The sequence below is a fragment of the Diadema antillarum genome, unplaced genomic scaffold, assembly GCF_040938485.1.
Source record: "Diadema antillarum isolate AM-2024a unplaced genomic scaffold, OU_Dant_1.0 seq00000871_RagTag, whole genome shotgun sequence".
Classification (NCBI taxonomy): Eukaryota; Metazoa; Echinodermata; class Echinoidea; order Diadematoida; family Diadematidae; genus Diadema; species Diadema antillarum.
Window position 1 is genome coordinate 170,495 of NW_027271737.1, and position 23,613 is coordinate 194,107.

Sequence of the window (23,613 nt, forward strand, 5' to 3'; positions counted from 1 at the left end):
CAATTGCACGAAAAAAAAAAAAAAAAAGTTACTCCCATTTTCTTTTTTTTTTCTTTTTTTTTTGGGGGGGGGTGGGGGGTTGAAAAGGGGAAGGGTTGATTTGGTGTATCATTGTAATAACACTGGCATGTCAGGACAATTATCACGAGAACAAGCTCATTGTTATCTAAATATATAATCAGTTATATATTGCAAACTTGATATGATACATGGTTTTGAGTGAGGTGAAATATTTGAAATTTCTCTCTTGCCTTTCACTCAGCCATGCTCACAGCAATTTGACAACAGCATAGAATGGATTTTAAGTGAATGGGAGGTTTTGTTTTTTTCTCATGGGAGCATGGCTACATGAGTCAAAATGGGCTTGGTTTCTCATCAATGAAAGACAAAAATGCTTATACATGTACCTTTATAAATGAGTACATTTTCCTAGCTTAAATGTGCATAATCAGGGAAGATTATGAAATGCAATCTTTTTGTTTTGTTTTGTTTTTTGTTTTTCTTTTCATCATCAAAATTTGCCCTACAAGTACTTCCATGATTTTGTGCTGTACTCACATTTAATTCAAGATAAAACTGTCCAGCACTGGACTGACTGATATTTCTGAACTTACTCACTGCAGCATTATACATGCCAATTATTGCACACATCAGTAAACAAGAAATTGTTCACAACCCTTCACCCCTCCCCCCTTCAACCAGAAACTATGCTGTCTATTTTGTATGCACATTAGCGCATAACTTTACACGACATATGCATAATACTGAATGCAGCCATGACACTACGATTGTCTGAAATTGAATACATCATGATTTTAACCCTAGAGAGGCATCATCACTTATGAAAATCCAACATCTACATTAACAGATATGGTCTGCTGATTTTCATAATTCATTCGGGATTTTTTCTTATTTACCTCTTTCTTTCTCTTTCATGCGGATCAGAAACATGACCAGTAATGATGTTTTTCTTCTGAATTGTTACAATTCTTTTTTTTTCTCTCTCTCTCTTATTTTGAATTCTCTGGATCAATAGTGTCACTGAATGATCAAAAGATATTATCTCTTAATTTCTTTTCATAATGTAGACCATGGAACATTCTAGAGGGATATTGAAGCAGCATTATAGTAGGACACTGCACATGATGTATATTTAACAATGTAAACACACAATACAGTATCTTGTAAATTGGTGCAGCAGAAAGAATACTCAAACTTCAGTTGCCAAGTGTCGTTATTCCTTACAACAACAACAACAACAAAAAATTGATTTTTTTTCCCCCTTAAACAGAGCCATATAGTATGTTAAAATCAAAAGCACATAAAGACAAAATATCTACACTTTGCAAGCAGCTAGACACACATTGTTGCAAGATATTCATGCATGATACAAATAATTCATGGCTATGCATCACTGAAAAAAAAGCAGTTGTTATCACACAGTTAAAATGTCATAAACAGGTACTTTGCACCTCTTATCTGAAAATATATACAACTGTGATACATTCCTGACTTTCTTTGGTGAATGATACATGATATCTAATCCTACATAAAAATGCTTACATTACATCCAAAATTATCTACAAAATACAATACATATAAAAAACAACAATGATAGAATTCATGAGAAGACTTGTACATTAAACTTAGGATAATACTCCATGATTGATTTTTTTTTTTTTTTTTTTTTTTTTTTTGCACCCAGAAGGTAAAAATTAAAGCAGGCCAAGCACCAAACACCAAGCTATAACTTTTTAAACTACTACATAAACACATAACTATTTCATTTGGCTTGTAAAGATGTGGATAAAAGATTTGTGATATAAAGAATCCCAATAATGTAAAAAAAATTATAGATAGATAGATATATAGATAGAAATGTATAATTCAGACTTTCAAGATAAATATTTAGAAAAGCATATCTTTCAGTAAAAAATATAATTTTATCATAAAAATATTTGGTATTTAAAAAGAAAATTTCAGCTGAATAAGAAGACTAACAAGAGCTTCCGCAGTATTTACATACAATATATAGAATGGAATGTAGCAAATATCAGCCATTAATTCCACAGAAGTCTCAGAACATCCATTCACTTAAACATCTAAATCCTTACATTTCTCATCACTTGTGACCGTATTCTGTGCATAAGTTTAAGTCAGCACGAATTCATTGACAGATTTTGTACAGTGAAATTAAATGATGATGAAAACTGCAATAAATATATGACGAGACAACGGTATTTTTTTTTCACCTTTGTGGTATGTGTTCGTGACACACTTCATCTCACTTTTTCCAGAAGAAAGAACATAAAAAGGAAGTGTGAGGTATGCTGCACTAACAACAGCTAAATGATGACACAAATGATATATTTGGAATGGGTCAGAATGTGTGAACAATGAAATTACAAGTGATATATATATATATATATATATATATATATATATATGCATATGTTTATGTGTGTATATTATGCATGAAAGTCTGTAATAGTTCATCTAATAATTTTCTATTAAGCAGAAATATGCTCAAAAGGTCAAGCCATGAACTGAGAACTCCTACAGACATGCATAATGCTATTATCAACTAGCAGCATAACTTTTCATAAGGCATGGGAAGAAAGAGTGTAGGTCACACAAATCCATTAAATAGCCTTATTTTATCACATGATCCTGCCTCAGCATTGCCACATTTTTCAAGGTGTAATGACGTTATGAATCAAGAATCTCATTTACTCTGAGAAATTTCATCACATTACCAGTTCACACATACTTCCCATTGAAAAAAAAAAATAGTTTATAAAGATTTTACTTCTTTGACAGACTTTGGTGACAAGAATGCAAGGAGTATAAATCCCTAATACACTACCTTGGTGACCTTGTCCCCCCCAAAAAAAAGCAACACAGAAATGATACTTAAAGGTAAAACATAGTTCACAGAAGAGTCCATAACTTGTCTTCCACCATTTGGAATTGCTTGCAATATAATTATATTGTAATCGTCTACCAAAAAAACTTGTCTGGCTGACACAATTTGCCATTTAAATGAGTTGCTTTGGAATATTTTGAGATCTAAAGTATGAAAATAAGTTCGATTATGGTACATGACTTTTATTCTTGAAACACCCTCTCCTTTCAGTAGTGGGTAGTTAGAATGATTGACACTGACCTCTAGTTGCAAAGAGATCAGTGGATGTGCATATTCCATCACATTGGTAAAAATACCTGCCAAGTCAAATCACTGCCATATCACTTCTGATTCTAGAGAAGAATATTATTGAATATTCCTAAATTTAGGAGGTTTGGGCCTATGGGCCCCTAAACGGAATATGGTGCCCATTCGAACACACTGAGATCCTATCCCCTAGGAATGCTACTTGCCATATTTGGTGAAAATCATTATGTTGTTTTTAAGGAGGAGATGCAAATGTACAATTTAGGCCTGCATTTGGATCCCCCCTCCCCCCCCCCCCCCCCCCCCCATGACTCCATAACGGGGGGTGGCACCCCTGGATCTGCAATGACCAAACCTGGAACTACAGTCATCAATGTACTAACTCATGGTATCAACTTTGCTTTATCACTTCTGGTTCTAGAAAAAAAGATCGCAAAAGGGCGATCACAATAGCTCACTCAAAAGCTAATAAACTGCATGTGATTTACTCTAGCATGGAAGATTGAAGGATACCACTATGGCTTGATTTGGAATCGAATGTGAAAACATTGTGTACCAACCACTGCCGATGCACTTTTTAGCTAATATTTTGCATTTTCGTCATTACCAAAATGAAATTGTGCTATCACAGCGATATTTGACAGGTTCTTTTTTTCGTGCCCACGTGTCCATTTCAAAGCAAATATGGACAGTTTTTGCAAGTGTATGAGAACTATGTTTTACCTTTTAAAAAAAGTATCCTTACTTTTGACAAAAAGTTAAAATGTTAAATCCTTTCCTACAGAAAATGCATCAACAAATCACAGGTGCCTCCTTAAAACATCAGTCAAGCCTGTGCATGGCAACCACTCCAGAAAAACATATAACAGTGGCCTTTATGCACAGGCTAGTGGCTAATTTAGATTTGCCAAATAATCAGCAGTAATAAATATCTATCACCATACACAATAACATATAACAAACAACACATCTCAATGCATAAAATATCAGGTGTCTGGTGGTCACGAGAGACAGGTGACCACAACATCGGGGGTCATCAGCACGCCGTGTCTTTCTGGGAGGCTTTTCGGTGACTACTTAAAGCAGGTGGTAGAGAGTAGCTTTGACCGGCTCAACTGCATTCCTAACCAGTGCCACTTAAATGTACCCCCCAAAAAAATAAAAAAATAAAAAAAATAATAATAATAATTAAACAAAAAGAAAGACTGACATTCCAACAGGCTGCAAGCTATCATACCACTCAATCTGTTACTCTTCCCAGCTACGATTTCCCGAGACCTGATAGCGACAGAAGAATACAGCTGGAGGGAGGAGGAGCCTACTTACTCGATGCTTTGCTCAATGGACTGCTCTGCCATGCCATCGCTGGATGCCATCATCGACTGATTGGTGGAGGCTGTCTGAGAAGGGGGCGACATGGGCCCCGGGTTACCCATGTCGTGGGGCTGCTGGGGGGCGTGTGTACTGTTGAGTGATCAAAAAGGGTACAGCCATGTCATTTAATCTCAGCAAAGTATATGCTCTCTCCTTCTACCCCTTGATTCTTTTCGATACACACCATCATGTAATCTAGAAGCATTCTAACTTGACTTTTAACCCTTGACCTTTGACCTCATGACCCAAAACTTCAACAATAATCAATGTAAGGCAATATATGTCTTTGTACTATGTGTCATGAAGATAACTCAAGCCATTTCTGAGATATGGCAGAAAAAAAGAAATTCTAACATTTTCAATGGACCTTTGACGTCATGACCCAAAACTCCCTTGAGAATCTTAATTGGGAATTATTATGTATACACTACTAAAGTTTCATGAAAATACCTTCAGGCATTGCAGGCATTATGGGGGAAACAGTGACATTTTAAGAATTTGACCCTGACCTTTTTTTGAGCATGTGCACCTTAAAGTTGAAATGCACAACTTCACTCATTCGTGCGTATATATGCCAAGTTTTGTTCAGATACCTGAAACAGTTCTCAAGCTACGCCATCCAAAAAGTCAATTATGGATGGATGGACAACCCGAAATCATAATGCCTCCCTGTGCCACTTCGTGGATGAGGCATTCAAAAAAAAAATGAAAAAAAAAAATCTGTCACTATGAACTTTGACCCTGAACCATGTGCCCTGACCAGTGCTCCTGGTCATATTCAACTCACCCTGGCATGCGTGGGATACAGCTCACCAGGGAGGAGGGCACATAGCCACCTCCTGTCTGGCTGGGCACCTCTGTGTACAGGAAGGGAGCACAGAAAATGTTACCAACGTAATATCAAAGATGCATCTAAAGTGCAGCATGAGAAAACTACTACGTAACAAACAGTCTTCCAAATGGAGCTGAATTTGAAAATGTCGAGCTAAAAAAAATATCAGTTTCAGTCAGTAACTTTTTTGATGGCATGCACAATTCAAATAGTTGTGGAGGTGTCAATATCAAGCTATGTGCCAGTCTTATTGCCACTGTTTGACATGTAGCTTTCAACTTCTATCGGGTGGTAATTAAGCACTGGCTTTTCAAAGTCTGAGCATCAAGCTTGGTAGTACTTAGTAATCATTAGTGACAAAGCATCAAAGAGGGCACTGCACACAGTCTAAATTCAGGAGTACAGGCTGTAGAAGGATTTGATCTCATCCTGCCTGGAACACCAGCATCAAAATTCTTATGTTTTGAGGAAAGAAAGTTCTGATGTTTTTACAGAACCATTTCAGAGGAGAGGGAGGCCACTACTAAACTGGGATGAGACGGGGGAAGGTGAAGCTCACGAGCAAGAAGCAAAAGAATGACTCACGATCTGTGGTGTAATACTGTCCGAATGCTTTGTCCTTTGGAATGTCTGGGTACAGGTGAGTCAGGTGCTCCAAATCATGGATGCGGTCAGCCAGGGAACGGATGTTGAAGTCATCCGCTGTGAAGGGCTGGAGGTTGTACACCTGGCGCTCACCTAGACAGAAAAAAAAAAGTCACGGTGAACTACGCTTTTATTTCTGAAACCACTAAAAAGATATAAATGCAGCACACATGGACGTTCCCCACATATCTGATGAGACCATGTATTCACAAAATATTTGTAGGGATTTAAAGGGACTGTACAGTACTGGTTGAGGTGGGGATTCATGTTTTGAACATTCTTAAGTGAAATAATGAGAAACCTCTTATGAAATATGAAAGAGCATGTAATCTTAAGAAGGATTCAACATTTATTTGATGAAAATTGGTTTTCAAATGGCTGAGATATCCCAAAAAGTGATAATAATAAAAGGCGACAGGCCACAACTTTATTATGATCTCTTTGTTTCACCTTGTTTTTGGATATCTCAGCCATTTCAAAACCGATTTTCATGAAATAAACTTTTGATACACCTTAGAATTGCATGCTCTTTGACATCTCATAGAGTGGTTTCTGAATATCTCGCAAAACGTTAAATGCTAAATCCTCACCTCGACCAGAACTGTACACACCCTTTAACTGTTCATTGCAGAACATTGCTAAAGACAGAAATAATTGAAGGGCTGCCAGGGGGGAGTAAGGCGCTGCACACTTTTCCGCAGCTAAAAGGGTAGACTGGGATGAAAAGTGAAAATGTTGAAAGACTTCAGCAACACCGTGTACCCCCAAATCGGAGGTTCCCATGCTCTGCATTCACCAAAGTCTGCCCGTGCATGGACTGGACTATTTGGCCAGCAGAAATCTTCTCACAAAAAGCTAACTTCCCTCTAATCCCATCACTTGAGATACCATCCAACACTTCAAGGTCTCATAGTCCTTTTGCAAAGTCATGAAATCTTAAATGGTCGAAGAATAATGTCTCCCAACATCTTGTATGAAATCTTACAGTAATACCCCTCAAAGTTGATGTTGCTTTCTTTAATAAATCCCATGTCACTTAAGCGCTTAGAAACATCAGTATTAAGCGCTACATAAATGTTATTCATTATCATTATCATTAAGAATACCACCCCCCTTTTGTACCAAAGATAACAGTTGGAATTTTTATCAATATAAACTGAAGGTTATTCACTGGCAATCTATATAACTACTTCCACCTCCATCATAAAGAAGTTTCTAGTTCTACTTTTTTGAGGAAAGGTCTGAATTACCTACCGCTACAATATACCAGCTAATGTAACTGGGGGCTTTACCAATGAGTGGGACCATTCCATTCAATCTATGCATATTTCAACTTACCCGTGTTTGATTCTTCTGCCAGCCAGGCGATTGTGATGCCGCCAATCTCAGAGTCGCTGAAGCGCAGCAGGAATGCTCCCACCTGTTTGGTCAGGAGGAGGTCGTGGGCTTTGCTTCGTGACACAAATCCCATGATGGAGCTAAAGGAGGATGGGATAGAGTTGGATCGTGATTCGGAGATGGTAACACACTCAAAAAAACAAACAAAAAAACCACCAACATTTAAGGGAAAAGAAAGACAATACTGGATGTTCAACCTAGTAAAAATTTGGGGATTTGGAGATGGTAACACGCTCAGGAAAGAAACAACCAAAATCTAAGGGAAAAGAAAGACAATACTGGATGTTTAACCTAGTCAAAATCAGAAATTGTCATTACAGTATTGGCACTCAGAACCTATTATGGAAAGTTAGTAATGTTGAACAATTTTGTTCTGAAGGAATTTCGCATTAGCGTGTTACATTATCTACACTTAGCATGATGATTTACCTTTTATTTAAATAATAATGTGTGCTGCAAACTAATTTCCACTGAGTGACGAAATGCATTTTTTGAATGCTGGTGAATCGAATATGCTAAAAGTTAATGTTCTCTGAATAGCTAAACAACTTATTTCCAGGTAAGTATTCAACAGATCCTAAGTTTGTAGTTCCATATCTTTTGTTGGGTCAAACATTTTGCATAATTTTCCATTTCACTCACTACATCATTGATTCACTCACTAAAATCTACACACTGCTATTTATGAGATGACCCTTTTGACCTTTTGACCTTTTGACATTCCCTTGAGAAGAATGGTCAAAGAGAGAAAAATTAGAAACCATGAACTCTGTCAGATAATGAGTAAATCTTAGTGACAACTTATGTTCACATTCTGATAAATGGTTTGTTGAAACAACATTGAACAAATCCAGACTGGAAGGGACAAAGAATGTGCAGATAATTCCAGCAACCAGAAAAAAAAAAAGGCATAGGAAAATGATTTAAAAACAAACAAAGCATAAAGTATAGTGACTTGGGACATTGCAAAAGATATAATTTACCCATCATTCCATGGTCCTCTCAGATGTTTCCTAGTCAGCTCAAGGACGCCATGGAACCAGCGCCAGAAGGTGAAGGTGCGATTTGGAAGGGGGTCCTGGGAGAAGAGGTGTTAATGATTGTTATTTATCAACAATTTATATTGTTAATAATAACCATATTATCTTAATAATATTATTGCTATTATCAACAGCAATGCTTGTTGTTATTATCAAAACAATTACTTATTGTGATTCCCCCATGATAAAGTACCATTCAAAAAACAAAAAACAAACAAACAAACAAACAAACAAACAAACAAACAAACAAACAAATCAATAAATTTCCCAGATCTGGACTGTGATCCAGATCTTTACCAAATAACACGTTCTGTTCCTCGTGCCATTATCAACTCTGCCTGAAAAATTTCATCCAAATCCGTTCATAGCTTTCGGAGTTATTTTGCAAAGAGACAATCAGACAAACTAACAGACACACAATGTCAACTCAAACATAACCTCATTGGCGGAGGTAAAAATATAGCACAATTACACATTTGTACTTAATGAATGGACCGAGGAAAATGTAATGTGTTTATTTACAAATTGTATATTAGCATAAAAAACAGAATCAAAATGTTGTTTTGTTGTTGTTGTTGTATGAACAGCATAGTATGGGCAATTCTCGCTATCGCCAATGACGTAAAAAGTACCCGGATGTGGCTTTTTCATCTAGATTTAGTGCACTTCGTGGGCAAGGGCACTTCCAGCGCAGGGCATATTTTGCACAGCGCTAGCGTGCGCGTACGTGTACCTTACCTATAGCGCCGCGCCGTCCGCGGATACTAGTAGAGTATATAGGCGGCTGTACCGCCCGAGCCAGCGAGTACGAGTGGCCAGGCCTACAGCCCCCGCATGCATTGCCCAAGGCCGGCCGGCCTTGCATTAGCATGCACCACCGCACGCATAAGCTAACACGTACCGGCACATCGTACTGCTTGATCATGCGATCGATGTGCACATCACTGATCAGTCATCTCTGCATACGCTGAAAATATGCTGGAAAATATTCACCCACCTGGATATCGTCATGGAATGGCCATCTTTTTTTATTTGTTCTCTGTCACAGTGTCGCGAACACAATCAGGAACAAACCGTGTGATCTCGAACTTATCCTGTCTCCGAAGCAATTTCTTCCAAGTAAGTATGTACTACTACTACTAGTAAGTCGCGTGCGCACGTACTGCGCTGTGGAATCACCCGCAAACTTTACCCACGCGGCCACGTCACGTCTCGCATGCCAGTAAGGGTCCTATTTCTGTAGAATTTTTTCATTTATTGTCGTGCGAACAACACATGGCAGCTTTGCAGCAACAACCAATAGTTGTATTAACAGCAATTTCTTAAGAATGGAGAAATTTCAAATCGTATTAAAGCTGCAATTCAAGTCGAGAAAACAGGAAGTACACGTAGATTACAGTCAGTTGTGTGTGTAAATAGCATTGGTCACGTATCACGCGCATACGAACGGAAGTGACTTTGCTACCGCACTAACCCATAATGCACCGTAAATGACGCTTAAATCAACATCCGGACCTTTTTACGTCATTGGCGATAGCGAGAATTGTTGACTCCCATGTGTAAGATGTATGTGATACAATTTCCTGTTAAAGGCATAATCTACCATTTGAAGATGAAACAAAAACCCTGCATTAGTGCGTTAAAATACTTCTAAAATGTGAGTTGGGGATAGAAACAACTACTGCAAAAGTTTGAATCAGTAAAATGGATGTTAAGTATTGTTAAATATACAAAATGCGAACAATAGTTACAATAAAAATGTTTCCAGACTAAATCGTCTACAGTTACGGTTTATTGAGAAAAATACAGATATCTTCTTATATTTTAGGCTTTATCGCGAAAATTTCATATGATAGGATGTTTTGTGGTACAACAGACCTACACATATACATTAAATGTCATATCTTGAAAATTTCTTAAATCACTTTCCCAAAGGTAAACAGTACCTTTAAAGGAAAACGGGACCTTTAAAGGAGCTTCTAACTTTGCCCACTCACCCTGTTAAAGATGCTCCATGTGACAAAACTATTGCTGAAGTCTTCATGCCCTCCAACATTGTGGTCTGTGAGCGGAAGATGGGATACATAAGTGGACATTTACACAGCATGACGGAATGAGTGTCACTTCAAAGTTCTTAGAAACCAATTGTGAAGTAAACATGTATATGAAAATATAACAGTCATGATCACTGTCATTTCGTGAAAGTGATAGCTGTTATTTCTTGAAAGTGCTCACTTTATTTTAGTACTTTCTATAACCATCTACAATGGAATGTCATCTCTAATCACATAACCATAAATTGGTGTCTATTCTATCTTTTTTTAATTGTTGTCATAATCAGCATCATCAATATTCTCGAGGGAATTGTGTTTCATGATCCTTATAAAACACACAAAAAAAAATCCCCTTTCATCATTGCTGTACTTGCCACAATCATATCTTATGAAATGGGCGTTGGAATCTCTGTTATCTTACTGGTCAAATGTCATGCATTGATTTTTTACTGATCTACACTGAGCCATGCGTCCGGGAAAACCTGAATGCATGGCTCAAAACGAATGCTAATGATGCACAGGCCTATTTTGTGGATTGGTGAGAACTGGATGCTCTCGTTTAACTTTGGAACAGTCTAAAATCCATTTGCTGTGCTTGTGGGTTTAAACAGTTCCAAAACTAAACTTGCACATCCCATTCTCACTGATCCACTGTGTCCTGTGCATCATTTGCATATTCTAAATTCCTATGTTTCTTTGAACGCTAACAGGATCTCCCATTTGTCTCAGAATAAAAAGGTATTTACCAATGATTTCAAGAGCAAGTCTTCATATAATATTCCTTCAATCACAATCTAAAAAACACAAGAATTCACTGATCAAGTTTGAAGGGACACAAAAGTATCGATACCCTCATGAAGACATGAAGAGTTTGATCACAAAAAGAGGTAACTCCATTCTTGCTAATTTGATATATTTGTGAATAAAGGTTCTAATATATGGAGAACGGTACTCACGACTGAATGCCTTCTGGGCTAAGTAGTGGAGATTGCTGTCACTCAAACTACGCCCATTGGAGAGCATGAACTTTGAGTTGAGGGCTCGGCCTATTTCTGGCCAGGGCACTCCGTCAGGGACAGCAAACGGCACCCTTCCCTGCAAAGTTGACGAGAATTACTAACATATCAGGCTGCCATCCAAATATTCACGAAGAATCCAGCTATTACAGCTACAATCTTCCCCCCAGACAGCTATTGTGGTTGTGCTGATACAAGAACTTAATATGCTTTCATCTTCTTTTCCATGAATTCATGATAATGCAATCATTATGAATAAATCTTGTTACCAAAACAGCGATTATGGGTGTGCTGATACAACAACTGAATATAAATAATCTCCTTATTCATCAATTCATGATAACTGTCCTCTCAAAAGGGTAAAATCTCCTCTCAAACTTAAATTGACATTTGAACATGACCAGCAATGATGTACATGTGTACTAGTGCATACCACTATAACTCCCCATGTTTGTTAAAACAAGTGATAAATAATAAAACACACTTTTGTAGCTGTTATTAAAAGATTCTTTGAAGTAACGTCATGAACATTGAAGTGTGACCCTGTTGACAAACATGAGATCCTTCCCTTTCACTATTTGAAAACATTTGCATTTTTAAACAAGGCCTACAAGCACAACTAAATATTCAACACAATCCAGTACAAAGGCTAACAGGACACACAAATTATGCACTTGGTAATTCTACGACTACATTACACACACAACCACTGGCTATTATGACAAATACACAGACATGCATTTACAACGTGACAATATGAAATATTGAAACCACTGAAGTGTGATCACAAAAGCCTGATGGGGTCACCAAAAAATGTTCTTTTCTGGTCCTGTGGTGCTTTCCAATACTGACAATACGTACAATGTGCCTCAGTTTAGTTCAAAAATCCTGTTACAGATTCAGTGAGAAAGCTTACCAACAAATAAACAATAGTTTGGGAGAAACCACCCATGAAATTTAAATGCTATCAATTTAAAAACTAAAATACTTCCTGCAATTTATGTTTGTCTGCTATGTTTTTTGATGGGGACCGGAAGGAATCAAACTGTCAAAGCATAAACCCTAAAAAAGACTGTTGGGGTGGGGGGCTGATCACGCACCCCTCAATATTTTCCACAATAAATCCGTAACGTAAAAATCTCAGGCTGCGACGTTTTAAAACTTTTTTCTTTTAAGTCTTGCACAACTTTGAGACTAAATTCGCGAAGCCCGGGTACGTGGTTCCGAAGTTACGCAATATTTTGTACATAGTGTAAGTGCATAACAGACCCAAAATTGCTCAAAAATGTGATTTCATGTACAAATCCAAGTGAAATTCTGTTTCTAGCCAAAATTCATAAATGTATAATTATTTTTACTTATACTGATTAAAATCAATGAATTTCATGTTGTTTATGATCGGAATAGTGTTGCCAATGATTTCCACAAAAAAACAATAAAAAAAGTAAAAAACAATGAAATACATAAGAAATTTTAATAACAAAGAAATACAAAAGAAAAAAACCTCGATACTGCAATTTTTTTGATGTACATTCAATAAGAATCCTAAAAAGAGTACCTAAACAAAAAAATTGCAGTTTTGCCCCTTTTTAGGGTTAACATTCAGCAAATTTCTTATCATTTTCTTAATGTCTCCTATTTGTCAGAGTGGCGTGGTGACATGGTTACAAGCATTTTATGAAAATGACTAAACATTACTCACACTATGCGGTGTAATGCCATTAAAACTCACCTGGTCTTCAACATTTTCTTAGGATTTAGTCTCATATGATGTACACGCACACAAATCAAAACAACCTAGGGGAGTGCAACCAATGCTATGTAACACTCTCATAATAAAAAACAAGCCTATTCTGAGTTACCCTCATAATGTCACTGCATAAGATTCACGGAGATTTTAGTGGACAGTCATCATTTCAGTAATATTTTTTGACTTCTATTTCAATTTGCATATAGCTGTTCAGTAGTTCACTTGTTTGTTTTTTCTCTCTCTCTCTGAAAAGTTCATAAGCAGCAATTGTCTAATACTTAAGTGGTATCATTCTTTTGAATAACTTTACTCAAATTAATTTCATGAGGATGACTGTTGGTACAAAAATGAAAAAAGAGGGCTTACACTTTCTGGTATTACAAATAAAAGGTATGGTGTGTATGGAAGTTGGATAATCCAGGGAGAAATATTTGGTAGCTGTTTTAAAATTTCACTCAAATCAACAGGGAGTATAGCATTCGTAGGAATTCAGGAAGGTATAGTTCAGCTGAATGTTTGACTTTTGAGAGAGTAGATTATTCAAGGTTGAAGATTCATATATCTTTTTAATCATTATTAATCTTTTTTTTTTTAAGCATGAAAGTAACATCCCTTAGTATCAAGATGTTCCCAGTGGTCTTAAATTAGTGGTAAAATGATTGGCCTGAGGAATCACTTTTAGTGGATCTGGACAGCAAACAAATTGGATTTGGAGCACCCTGAAGTGTCCTTTGGGCAGTACGACCTAGTGTCCAGTTTGCTGCTGTCATTAACTAGGCAATATCATTTGACCGCTGTCCGTCAAGCCAGGCGATAGCCAGCAGGGCGAGCAGATGTCCATACTTACGGGGCTGCCAAAGGCATTGTCCCAGAGGACAGTAGCCAGAGCATTGGACTCCTGGTTCCCATGAACTATGACGACCACAGGCAGCGACATTGTCTGCGAGAGCAGGCGATGCAGTTACCATAGCAACAGGGATCAGGAGTTGGCGGGCAGTTGCAGGGGAAGTAAGGGATGGAGCGTTGGAAGGAAGGTTGGATCAACGGGCATGGGGGATGGGAAGGTGACAAGGTGTTATAAAAAAAAAGGGAAAAAAAGGTATATACCATGCAAGGAGCAGAGTCAGCTAGACTGCTGCCCCAGCGGTTTGCTTCAATTAATAGTTTGCCTGACACAATCAAACAATCATAGGTGAGTATCGTAACTAAAGACAACTCAGCTAACATACATGAACATGTAGACTCCATGCAATGGCAACAAAAACATGCCTCTTTAGATTTACTGCTGGTATATTACTGAGGTGTTAGTAATGGAAGGGGGACAGTCTAGTATATAGATGGAAGAAAGATAATGATTTGTTATGGGGGGGGGGGGGGAGGAGAATGAGAAGCCATCATAAGCCAGCACGCACATTCACATGACGTGGATTGCAATACACTATTAACAAGTTGGGCACACAAATGTAAGACAAATGAATGCTGAGGAGCTACAAAAGCACTGTGAGAAAATTGTGAAGGCTGAACAAATTGTCCAAGAATGTCACAAGGAACAAAAACTATGTTCCAGAGATCTACACAGCATCTTAATTTCTGCTTTTCCAAAATATCGGTATGTGGAGTAACATCAAGTGAAAGATGACACCAGCTTGCAGGCTGAGGTCATAAATTTGAGCATTTGTCTGGTTTGTGCACCTTCACGGTAATAAACATTTAGATTGACAAAAAAAAAACAACAACATGCAGTGGCATGGCCAAACTAAAAAGTAAAGCAGATGAAAGCAAGGTGAAAAGTAAAACGAAGAATGTTTGTCACGACGTAATGTGGTGGACATGCAGCCATCATGTACAATGGATATTCCATGACTTTTATGCACATATGCACACGTATGCACGACACAACAAATGGACAAGCTCCACAGATCACGAGGGCAGATGACACCAAGCATTGTCTGTCACTTACAGTTTCGCCAAAAGCATTATCCCACAGAATCGTCGCAAGAGCATTGCATTCCTGGTTGCCATGGGATACAACTACTACTGGAAGCGACATGGTCTATGGAATGCCAGCAATGTATCGGGGGTTGGGAATGGGCGAGGTGAAAACGTACAAATGACATTATAGTAAGAGGAACAAATTAAACACAAAGAATCCAAACATGATTTCACAGAATTGATCATAGTTTGGAAGTTATGCCAGTTATGAACGAGTTGAATGACACATAGTTTGATAGATAGGGTTATCATGCATGTCATGAACGCATGATAAATATGGATTAATTTCAAGAATTTTATTGCCAAATGAAATATGGAAGTCAGGGATTCATGTAAAGGCAAATTCACGTTTGAAATAACGGATGCAAATTTATGAGGAACATGAGGGTGTGAGCAGAGGATTGTGGGAAGGAAAGAGAAAAACCAAAACATAAGCCAATAATGTGTTGTGTTTTTTTTTTTTGAAACTCCTTTCATACTTCTGTTTTTGAGTAGCAGCTCTACGAGTGAGTACAGTGAGATTCTAGACATTAACTGAGGGGACTTGGTGAACAATGACTGAGGGCCACAATGACCCCGAGTGACAGATTTTTTTTTTTTTGAGAGAGAGAGAAGCTTACAGTGAATTCATTGTGATCTCACAAGTGATAATGCAAGCAGCAGAGAAAAAACAGGCAAGCAAATGATCACAGTATATGACACTCCTGTGCAAATGTTGAATGTTCGCAATTTCACTTGACAAAAGTAAGTAGAACTCGGCAACACTGTCTTCTAGGCTGCAATTTCTGCATACTACTTTGAATTAGCAAGGTTTGTTCCAGACAGAACTAGCCACAGAGAGGTGACTCATTTTAATTTTGCTATCTGCATTCGTACCATCGGGTCTAGAGCTGCTATCCATAAACTTCACAACATCTCTAAACTTGACTTCACAAGAGAACACACAGTTTGTTCAATTCATCATTGTACAAGGTGAGAAAGGAAAGGAAAGCATTTAAAGAAAAAAAAAATAAGCAGAAGGAAACTACCCATGACTGAAGGATAACTGTTAATATTCACAGGCAATTTCACTCTCTACAAATTTTGGATGGCAACTTTCACCAAACAGAAATGAGAGTAACCCTCTTCCAATCCAAACAAGCATTAATTACCAGAAAACACCCAAGGAATATGAAAAGGTAAGACACCTGTGTTTCCCCATGGTTAACCACAACCAATGTTATTCTCCTAATTACAATTTTCCAAGTATCTTGAAATTTGACAAATCAGAAGAGCAAGAAATTTGTTGAAAACAACAAAAACAAAACTAAAAAAGTGCATGTGCTTGTCATTGTCATTGCATGGAGTCAAAAACTATCAATACATTCGATGATTAAAGAAATTTAGAAGTTTACAAGTCGATTGAAAATTCATATTACAAACAAAACACACAAAAAAAGGCAGTGATATCAGTCATAAGTCAGACCGGGACAACTCTCCCACTGGTTTGTACATATTGTAATATATTAGAAACAACAACGCTATATTATCAACGATTATGTGTGAATATATTTACTATTATTTAGTGCATTTCTCCTTTATACTGATACGTAAAACAGTACAATCTGCCCCCACTGGTGTAACTCTGCTGCATTAAATGCATATTTCTGCATACCGCATCTACATCTGCCAAAGACCACTAGCATTTCCAAAAACTTCTGACAAAAAACATAAATAAAGCACCACACAGTTGGAGAAATCAAAACATCGATTTGATAAATGATGCGACAGTTTTGTCTGTCCATGTTCACCACTAAGTCTTGAAATGGTATAAAACATAGTGAGTGTTTGACAGAATTTGAGTGCTGTTATTATCTTTTCTAATCAATATTAGGTCATTCAGTCAAAAAACAACAAATCTTTAATGAGCATTAATTATTTGACCTTCATATGTTAGTACATAGCCTTCTGTCCAGCGTTCCATGCGTTCACCCCAAATCTATCATTTTGGCAAAAAAATTCTAATACATTCCTTTTAGGGCAAAGTTATCTCTCATCTGAAACTGTTCTAAAAGGTTGCATTGTATTGGGGGTAACGCACATTGGAAACAGAAAATAGACCAACATCCCTGAAATGCACCCTTTTACTGTGGAAATGCCCAATTTCGTGTAAAGTCATTTCTGTTTTTCTCAATTTCTGCTCATATCCATAGTTATCTAATATGTCGTCCAGAGAGGGATGCACGAGTCCCACTGCCTGAGGCCAACTTACCCTCACTTGGAAGACAAGTTCACCACTGGCCACGGTGAACTGGGACTGAAAGAGGATGGTGAATTTCTCCTCCGTCACAAACTGGTGGGGTCAACAAACAAATGGCAAAAAAGTTAATGACAGGCAAATGTTGGCAAAGTAAATCCACTGCGCTGGTAATGGGCGCTTTTCTGTGGCGTTGACTTGAAAGACTGAAAATCCTACGACAGCTGGTTCATGAAGATAAACATGTCCACTGCACCAAAGAGATTTAAAAATTGTCTTCTATTCTGAAGTGCAGCCCATTTCTCAAGCTATCTCACTTCCTGATAAAGGGCATCCCAATTATTGTGAATGATGAGCATGTTGCATCTGAGTGAAGGCACTGTAGAACTGTGTATCTTATTATGAACATTGAATTGTGAGCGCCTTCAGCACCCTCCGTGAGGGGACATGTCGTGTGTTACATCAATATCATCATCATAATCATCATCATCACCATCATCATCATGATCATTATTATCATTGCTACTCTTATCATCATCACAAACATGTTTGCTATTTTCATCACTTTCAAGTATCTACTCATCTTGATGTCTTTTGCCATTACTCTAATTCTCAATTAACTGTCATCTCTTCCTTTAACAGCATCTGCTCTTGCCATTTACCTTGAATCAAGATTTGAATCTCTGTTATACTCATCATTTTCTGTCCACAAGAGAGAACCAATTGATCACAACTGATATGGTGCTAATGCTGACTCATGGGTTTATACCTCTATTTTACACTCTCATTACAACTGTGATGACACAAGCCTAGACAACCTTGTCTTCTAAAACAAAGCAAACAACAACAACAACAACCACCCAAACACATCATTCAGGAAGTGCACAATCCATAACAACCTTCCCGACAAAAATGTGAGAAAAAAATCAGCATAACATGACGGACAGGTACGCTGAATGTCTGCCTCATCGAGAGTTACAGACACGACCTGAAAGAAACTAACCTCAGCACCTCGCCTGTCTGCTCTCCGAATTCTCTTGAGAGACTGCAAGAAGATTGAGATAGTGGACAATATAATTTCTCATTATACCCACATGGACATATTGTAGCTCTGGTCATCACAGCGCACGTCAAGATACATCTTTCAAAAAGCCAAAAATGGCTGGCTGAGGAATCAATGAATTGAAACCAACGGTCTGTACACATAGCTTGCGTACATATTATTCTTTGAAGAGACATGCAAAAGAGAATAAACATTGTACATACATTGTATGTCATACTTGAAGGGAATTCTTAACTTTCTGAGGCTACTGAAAGAGAAGGGGGAAGAACCAAGGATAGTCTTTTACTTTTGAATCCTGATAAGACTTGGAGCCCATATTGATTTACATCCCAAAGTAAATAATGTATATCATAATTTTGTATTGCCAGATGATTAATGTGGCAAGCCCACCTATTTTCCAAGAAATTTCAAGAGATGATGATGCCATTTGGTGTAATATTTACGCACGCAACGCTTCAGATTGCACGACAAGGCACACAAGTCTTTCTTCCTTGTAGTATGTTATGGTGCTTACAGAATCATCCTCAGAGTTATCCATTCAAGGCTAATGCCACATTATGAACCATTAAAGCGAACGTCATGAAATGTTTGGAACATAAATCTTTATTTCTCAGTGCCAATGTGGTATTCATCATGCTTGATGCCAACAATTGTGATCGCAAAATTTAATGGCTTTCTTGAGAAATGAGAGTTACAGGTAGTAATAACGGTAACCACATAAGATATGACATGAGAAAGGGACACAATCTTTCTAGCACAGAGCCATGTGGCGCAGCAGGCTTACCATATTTCTGAAGGTGACACTCAGTACCCCTGTTTCTCGGTGGTATTCCATTACACCACAGTTATTGAGGATATCACCACTAGTCTCACTGTCAATGAAAAAAAATAAAATGTATCATTTTCCATTAGTCATGAGCATCTTGTTACAAGAGAAGACGTAACCTATACAGGAGACAGTGCACTCCTGTTATAAAGAATGTGGTTGTAAGAAACAAACAAACAAACATACAAACAAACAAACTCTAGTTACAAATAAGTAAAAGTTCAGGTCCCAAAATTATTGTCTGTAGATCTTTATATACTTTATTGTTTGGCAATAATTCAATTTCAATATAATGAAAAAAAAAAACTTGCAGAAGAAAGAAAGAAAACTTTATTATGAGAGAAGAGTTGCTTGTATAAGATAATTTATGCTTTTGTCTGTGAATGGAGCTCCATATTTTACGAATCAAAATATTAGTTATCGCACAAATAATTATGTAGAACATTCATGTCACAAACACATATTGCAAAATATTCTACAGCTGCTTTAATTGCAGTAGTATATGCATGACGACACATGAGTAAAACTGTTAAAATACACTTAGTACAAAGAATATGAAAAGGAAGGGAATCTATTCTCACTTTATATATGAACACACATACAATGGATGGAGCATTGGAACATCTTGAATTGGCAAAGTTGGATGACTCCATATGGGGTGGGGCAGATAATACCAAAACACTGCTACAGGTATCCCATATGACTCAATGCATCCAATTCAGCCCAAAAGCCATCTTTCTAACACTGAATAGTCCATACATACAGAAGCCATGGCATTTTGCTGCTACCATGTCTTGGAGCAAGTCTTTGGAGATGCTGACAAGTGCCTTGAGACGGCAAAATGACTCTTCTTTTTTTTGTATAGAGCTTTATAGTGTGACCAATCTGGCCATGGAGTCTCAAGAGGCCGATCAACAATAACGTGTACTTACTCCCAACTTGAGGTTTCACTGGCTAGCACTGCCTTAGCTTGAGTCTCACTGCAAGGAACAAAGGAAATTTAAGTCAAACATTAGCACAGCCCAGCCATGCAACTCTGCTTCTCCATAACAACAACAACAATACTAATAGTTATGGTCTTCTTTATCCAGGGTAGCCTCTTCAGTGTTGACTCTGTTCTACCAGAGGGCCCTGCCATTATCATTACCCTAGCGTTGCAAGGTACCCATTAATACACCTGGGTTGAGAGGGACACAACTTTCTCCAATTTTTAAATGACTTAATGCCCTTGAAGCACTTGAAAAGGAACTACTTATCAGTCCAGTACTTGTTGGAAATGCCCCTTGTCATTTGCTACACTTTTCTCTGAAATTATTAAAAAGGATGTAAAGATAGAGATTGTTACAAATTTTGCAACTTCCACTCAAGCCACTGAGAAACTAATGTCATATTTTCATGTGTGTGTGTGAGTGTTTAACTTTTGATGTATTTCTGCAAGGTAATCATAGACCTTGCCATTTGACAAGAAGAGCACTTTGCAACCACTTGTACCAGAAAGGTCAATATTCAATTCACTTGAAACAGAGTGGCAATATCACAATGAAGGAAGCTATCCACATTCATATTGAACAATATGAAATTACCTGGAGTATGGTTTATGTTCAAATCCATACATCAGTTGATACAAAAACTACTTCTCTGCAAGCACTCTCCACATCAACAATATCAGTCTAAATTTTGTTACCTGAACAGCTCATTATGAAAGATTGATCAATGCTATCACCAAGTAAATGAGTGCTTTCTACCACAGAATTTGATGGCATTCTGATTGCACAATACTGTAAAACATGATATATTCGCGGCATGAAATTTTTGCGAATTGGAGCCGACAGCCTTTTTCATGGCATGAAATTTTCGCGAATTGCTACTGGCATTCAATGCAGGTAGTGTAGACAAAAGCTTTCGCGTGCATTTTAATTTCGCGAATTTTGGCGCACGCGAAATTCGCGAAATTAAAACGCACGCGAAAATTCCTTGTTTTACAGTACTTATTTTGATAAGAAACCTCAAATATCACATTTCTCTGTTTTCCCCTTTCTACAAATCTTGCTCTATCTTAAATCTACACAATGCATTGTCCAAGTCAAGTAGAGGTTATACCTGCAACAAGGCTGATTTTGACAGTTAGGAGCATAAACGAAATCACCGGGAATGAACTGAATCACCAGAAATAGGACTTCCGACTCTGCAATTATGCTTAATCTCGATAAAAGTGAATTAATACAGATATCATCTCATCCCATCTTAAGAAGATTTGTTTGTTTGTGTGGCTCAAATTGCTGACATCAAGACTGGAAGGACTCTCACAATATGTTTCTTATTTTTCCATCTTGAGCAGATTTACAACTTTGTCTTTTTGACATCAAAATGTGAATGCCGGAAACACAAACTTAGAAACAATAAATTTTATACCTCCAAATAATTGTTAATACACAAAGAATGTTCCCTTTTAAAAAAAAGGGAAAAAAAATCTTACTTTTACATTTTGCAGCTTGTGTCATCAAACAAAAATTTGTCAAACTACTGATTCATATCAGGCTCTGCATACAGAACATTATTAAAATCCATCAGCTGGAAATTGCCTCACCTTATGATAGTTGCTTTAACTTGTGGTGGGTTCATGTGTACATTCAGCTTGCCTCCTACCAGCAGCCTGGTAAATGAAATTAAAGAACACATGTTGCAAATTTCACAAATTAGTTATTCTCAAGACAAATATCGCAGTCAGAGATTCTACATACCCACATACCCATCTCCTAGGCTAACAAAATCTCAGTGCTCACCAAGCACGAAATGTGCATTTTGGTGATGTTCAAAACTTGTGATTTAACATCATTTTTGCACATGTTAGCCTCTTATAAGCAACCATGGATGTAATTTCTGCCTTGGAATTATTTCAATAGTTTTATTTTAGAAATGCAGTTTCAGGACTAAAGATACTTGCACAGAGTAAAATGTTACCAAGTATTCTGCAACACTGACAATCTTGCTCAGATACACTCTCAGAAGGATGTCTGCAGCAAAATCATCTGGAGCCTAACCTACGGCAGGTTTACAGGGTTCCCACAGAAATTTGAAAACAGAATTCCATGACTAAATTGCTGCTTTCCATGACTTCCTTTCTGGCACGGTTTCCAAAATCAGACACGTTAAGATGGCCTCTACCTCCCCTCACAGCCATCCGTTCCACTGACTATCTTACTCATGATATGTACATCTATTATCATTAGTATATGTCCCGGGAGTTATGTAGAATTTGGGATGTCACAAAACTGGGAAAAATGGAAATCATGAACACCAATTATGATAGCAGAGTATGATCACAGAGAATGAGAGTTGCAAGACACGACAAACTGGAAAGCTGCCATAGCCAAGAGGTAAATGCAATTCCATGACCTTTCCATGACTTTTCACAAATTTTTCAAATTCCCTGACTTTTCCCTGACTTTCCATGACCACAAATTTTTCCAGGATTTTCCAGGATTTTCCATGACTGTGGGAACCCTGGTTTGTCATCTCACCTAGTCAAGAAATCACGATGTGTTCAATGTAGATTTGCTCTGATGATACAACACAATGACAGTGAATAGAATGTGCACCATACCAAGAACTGCATCCCTCTAATCAAAGTGCAAACAGTTGCGTTCTTATAGAGACATATGGAATCAGGGTTGCAAAATTATACACTACTTCCTCATAATGGCATTCACATTCAAATGTGCACATTTCACAAATGTCGGGACCAGCGCTCATCCGGAGGGATTTGGCCGGGATATGGGAGACTCGAAGTTTAATACACGCAGCTGCTTACCAAATGGTAGATCCATGTAACCTACACGTGTATTGTAGGTAGCGTACACTGAAACTCTTTCTTTTCTAGTAATAAGAAGCATGTTACTTCGATGAAAACTTGATGTGAATATATGTGAATTATGTTGGGAATAATATGCAATTCATGTGAATTTGAGTAGGAATTTTGTTTGAGAGTGAAATCCCCTTTTCCCCATAATTATGAGACTGAAAAAAAAAAAAAAATCCCAGCAAAATCGTGTCCCGATAATAGAGAGATCCGGATAAAGGCAGGCCGGATACGAGAGGTCGGACTGTACTCATGTCTACAACAATGTCCTAAGAGGAGGCCATTGAACCTAACAAGTCTACAACAATGTCCAGTAGAGGGCAGCCTTCAAATGCCTGATGAACACCAGAGAAAGA

At 37.6% G+C, this 23,613-nt stretch overlaps 1 protein-coding gene across 1 annotated transcript in view; it reads right to left on the bottom strand.

Annotated features, from left to right (window-relative positions):
- The window catches only part of LOC139740634 (signal transducer and activator of transcription 5A-like), a 70,880-nt gene that overhangs the window by 4,759 nt on the left and 42,508 nt on the right, over window positions 1–23,613 (bottom strand). The window contains exons 11-23 of the mRNA XM_071651215.1: window positions 21,986–22,051; window positions 20,331–20,378; window positions 19,357–19,444; window positions 18,513–18,554; window positions 17,525–17,605; window positions 14,129–14,221; window positions 11,472–11,610; window positions 10,459–10,523; window positions 8,405–8,499; window positions 7,362–7,501; window positions 5,964–6,116; window positions 5,334–5,403; window positions 4,499–4,636 (exon numbers count right to left, since the gene is read on the bottom strand). Coding sequence (XP_071507316.1) covers window positions 4,499–4,636; window positions 5,334–5,403; window positions 5,964–6,116; window positions 7,362–7,501; window positions 8,405–8,499; window positions 10,459–10,523; window positions 11,472–11,610; window positions 14,129–14,221; window positions 17,525–17,605; window positions 18,513–18,554; window positions 19,357–19,444; window positions 20,331–20,378; window positions 21,986–22,051 — 1,218 coding nt within the window. The remainder of the gene's footprint in view (window positions 1–4,498; window positions 4,637–5,333; window positions 5,404–5,963; window positions 6,117–7,361; window positions 7,502–8,404; window positions 8,500–10,458; window positions 10,524–11,471; window positions 11,611–14,128; window positions 14,222–17,524; window positions 17,606–18,512; window positions 18,555–19,356; window positions 19,445–20,330; window positions 20,379–21,985; window positions 22,052–23,613) is intronic.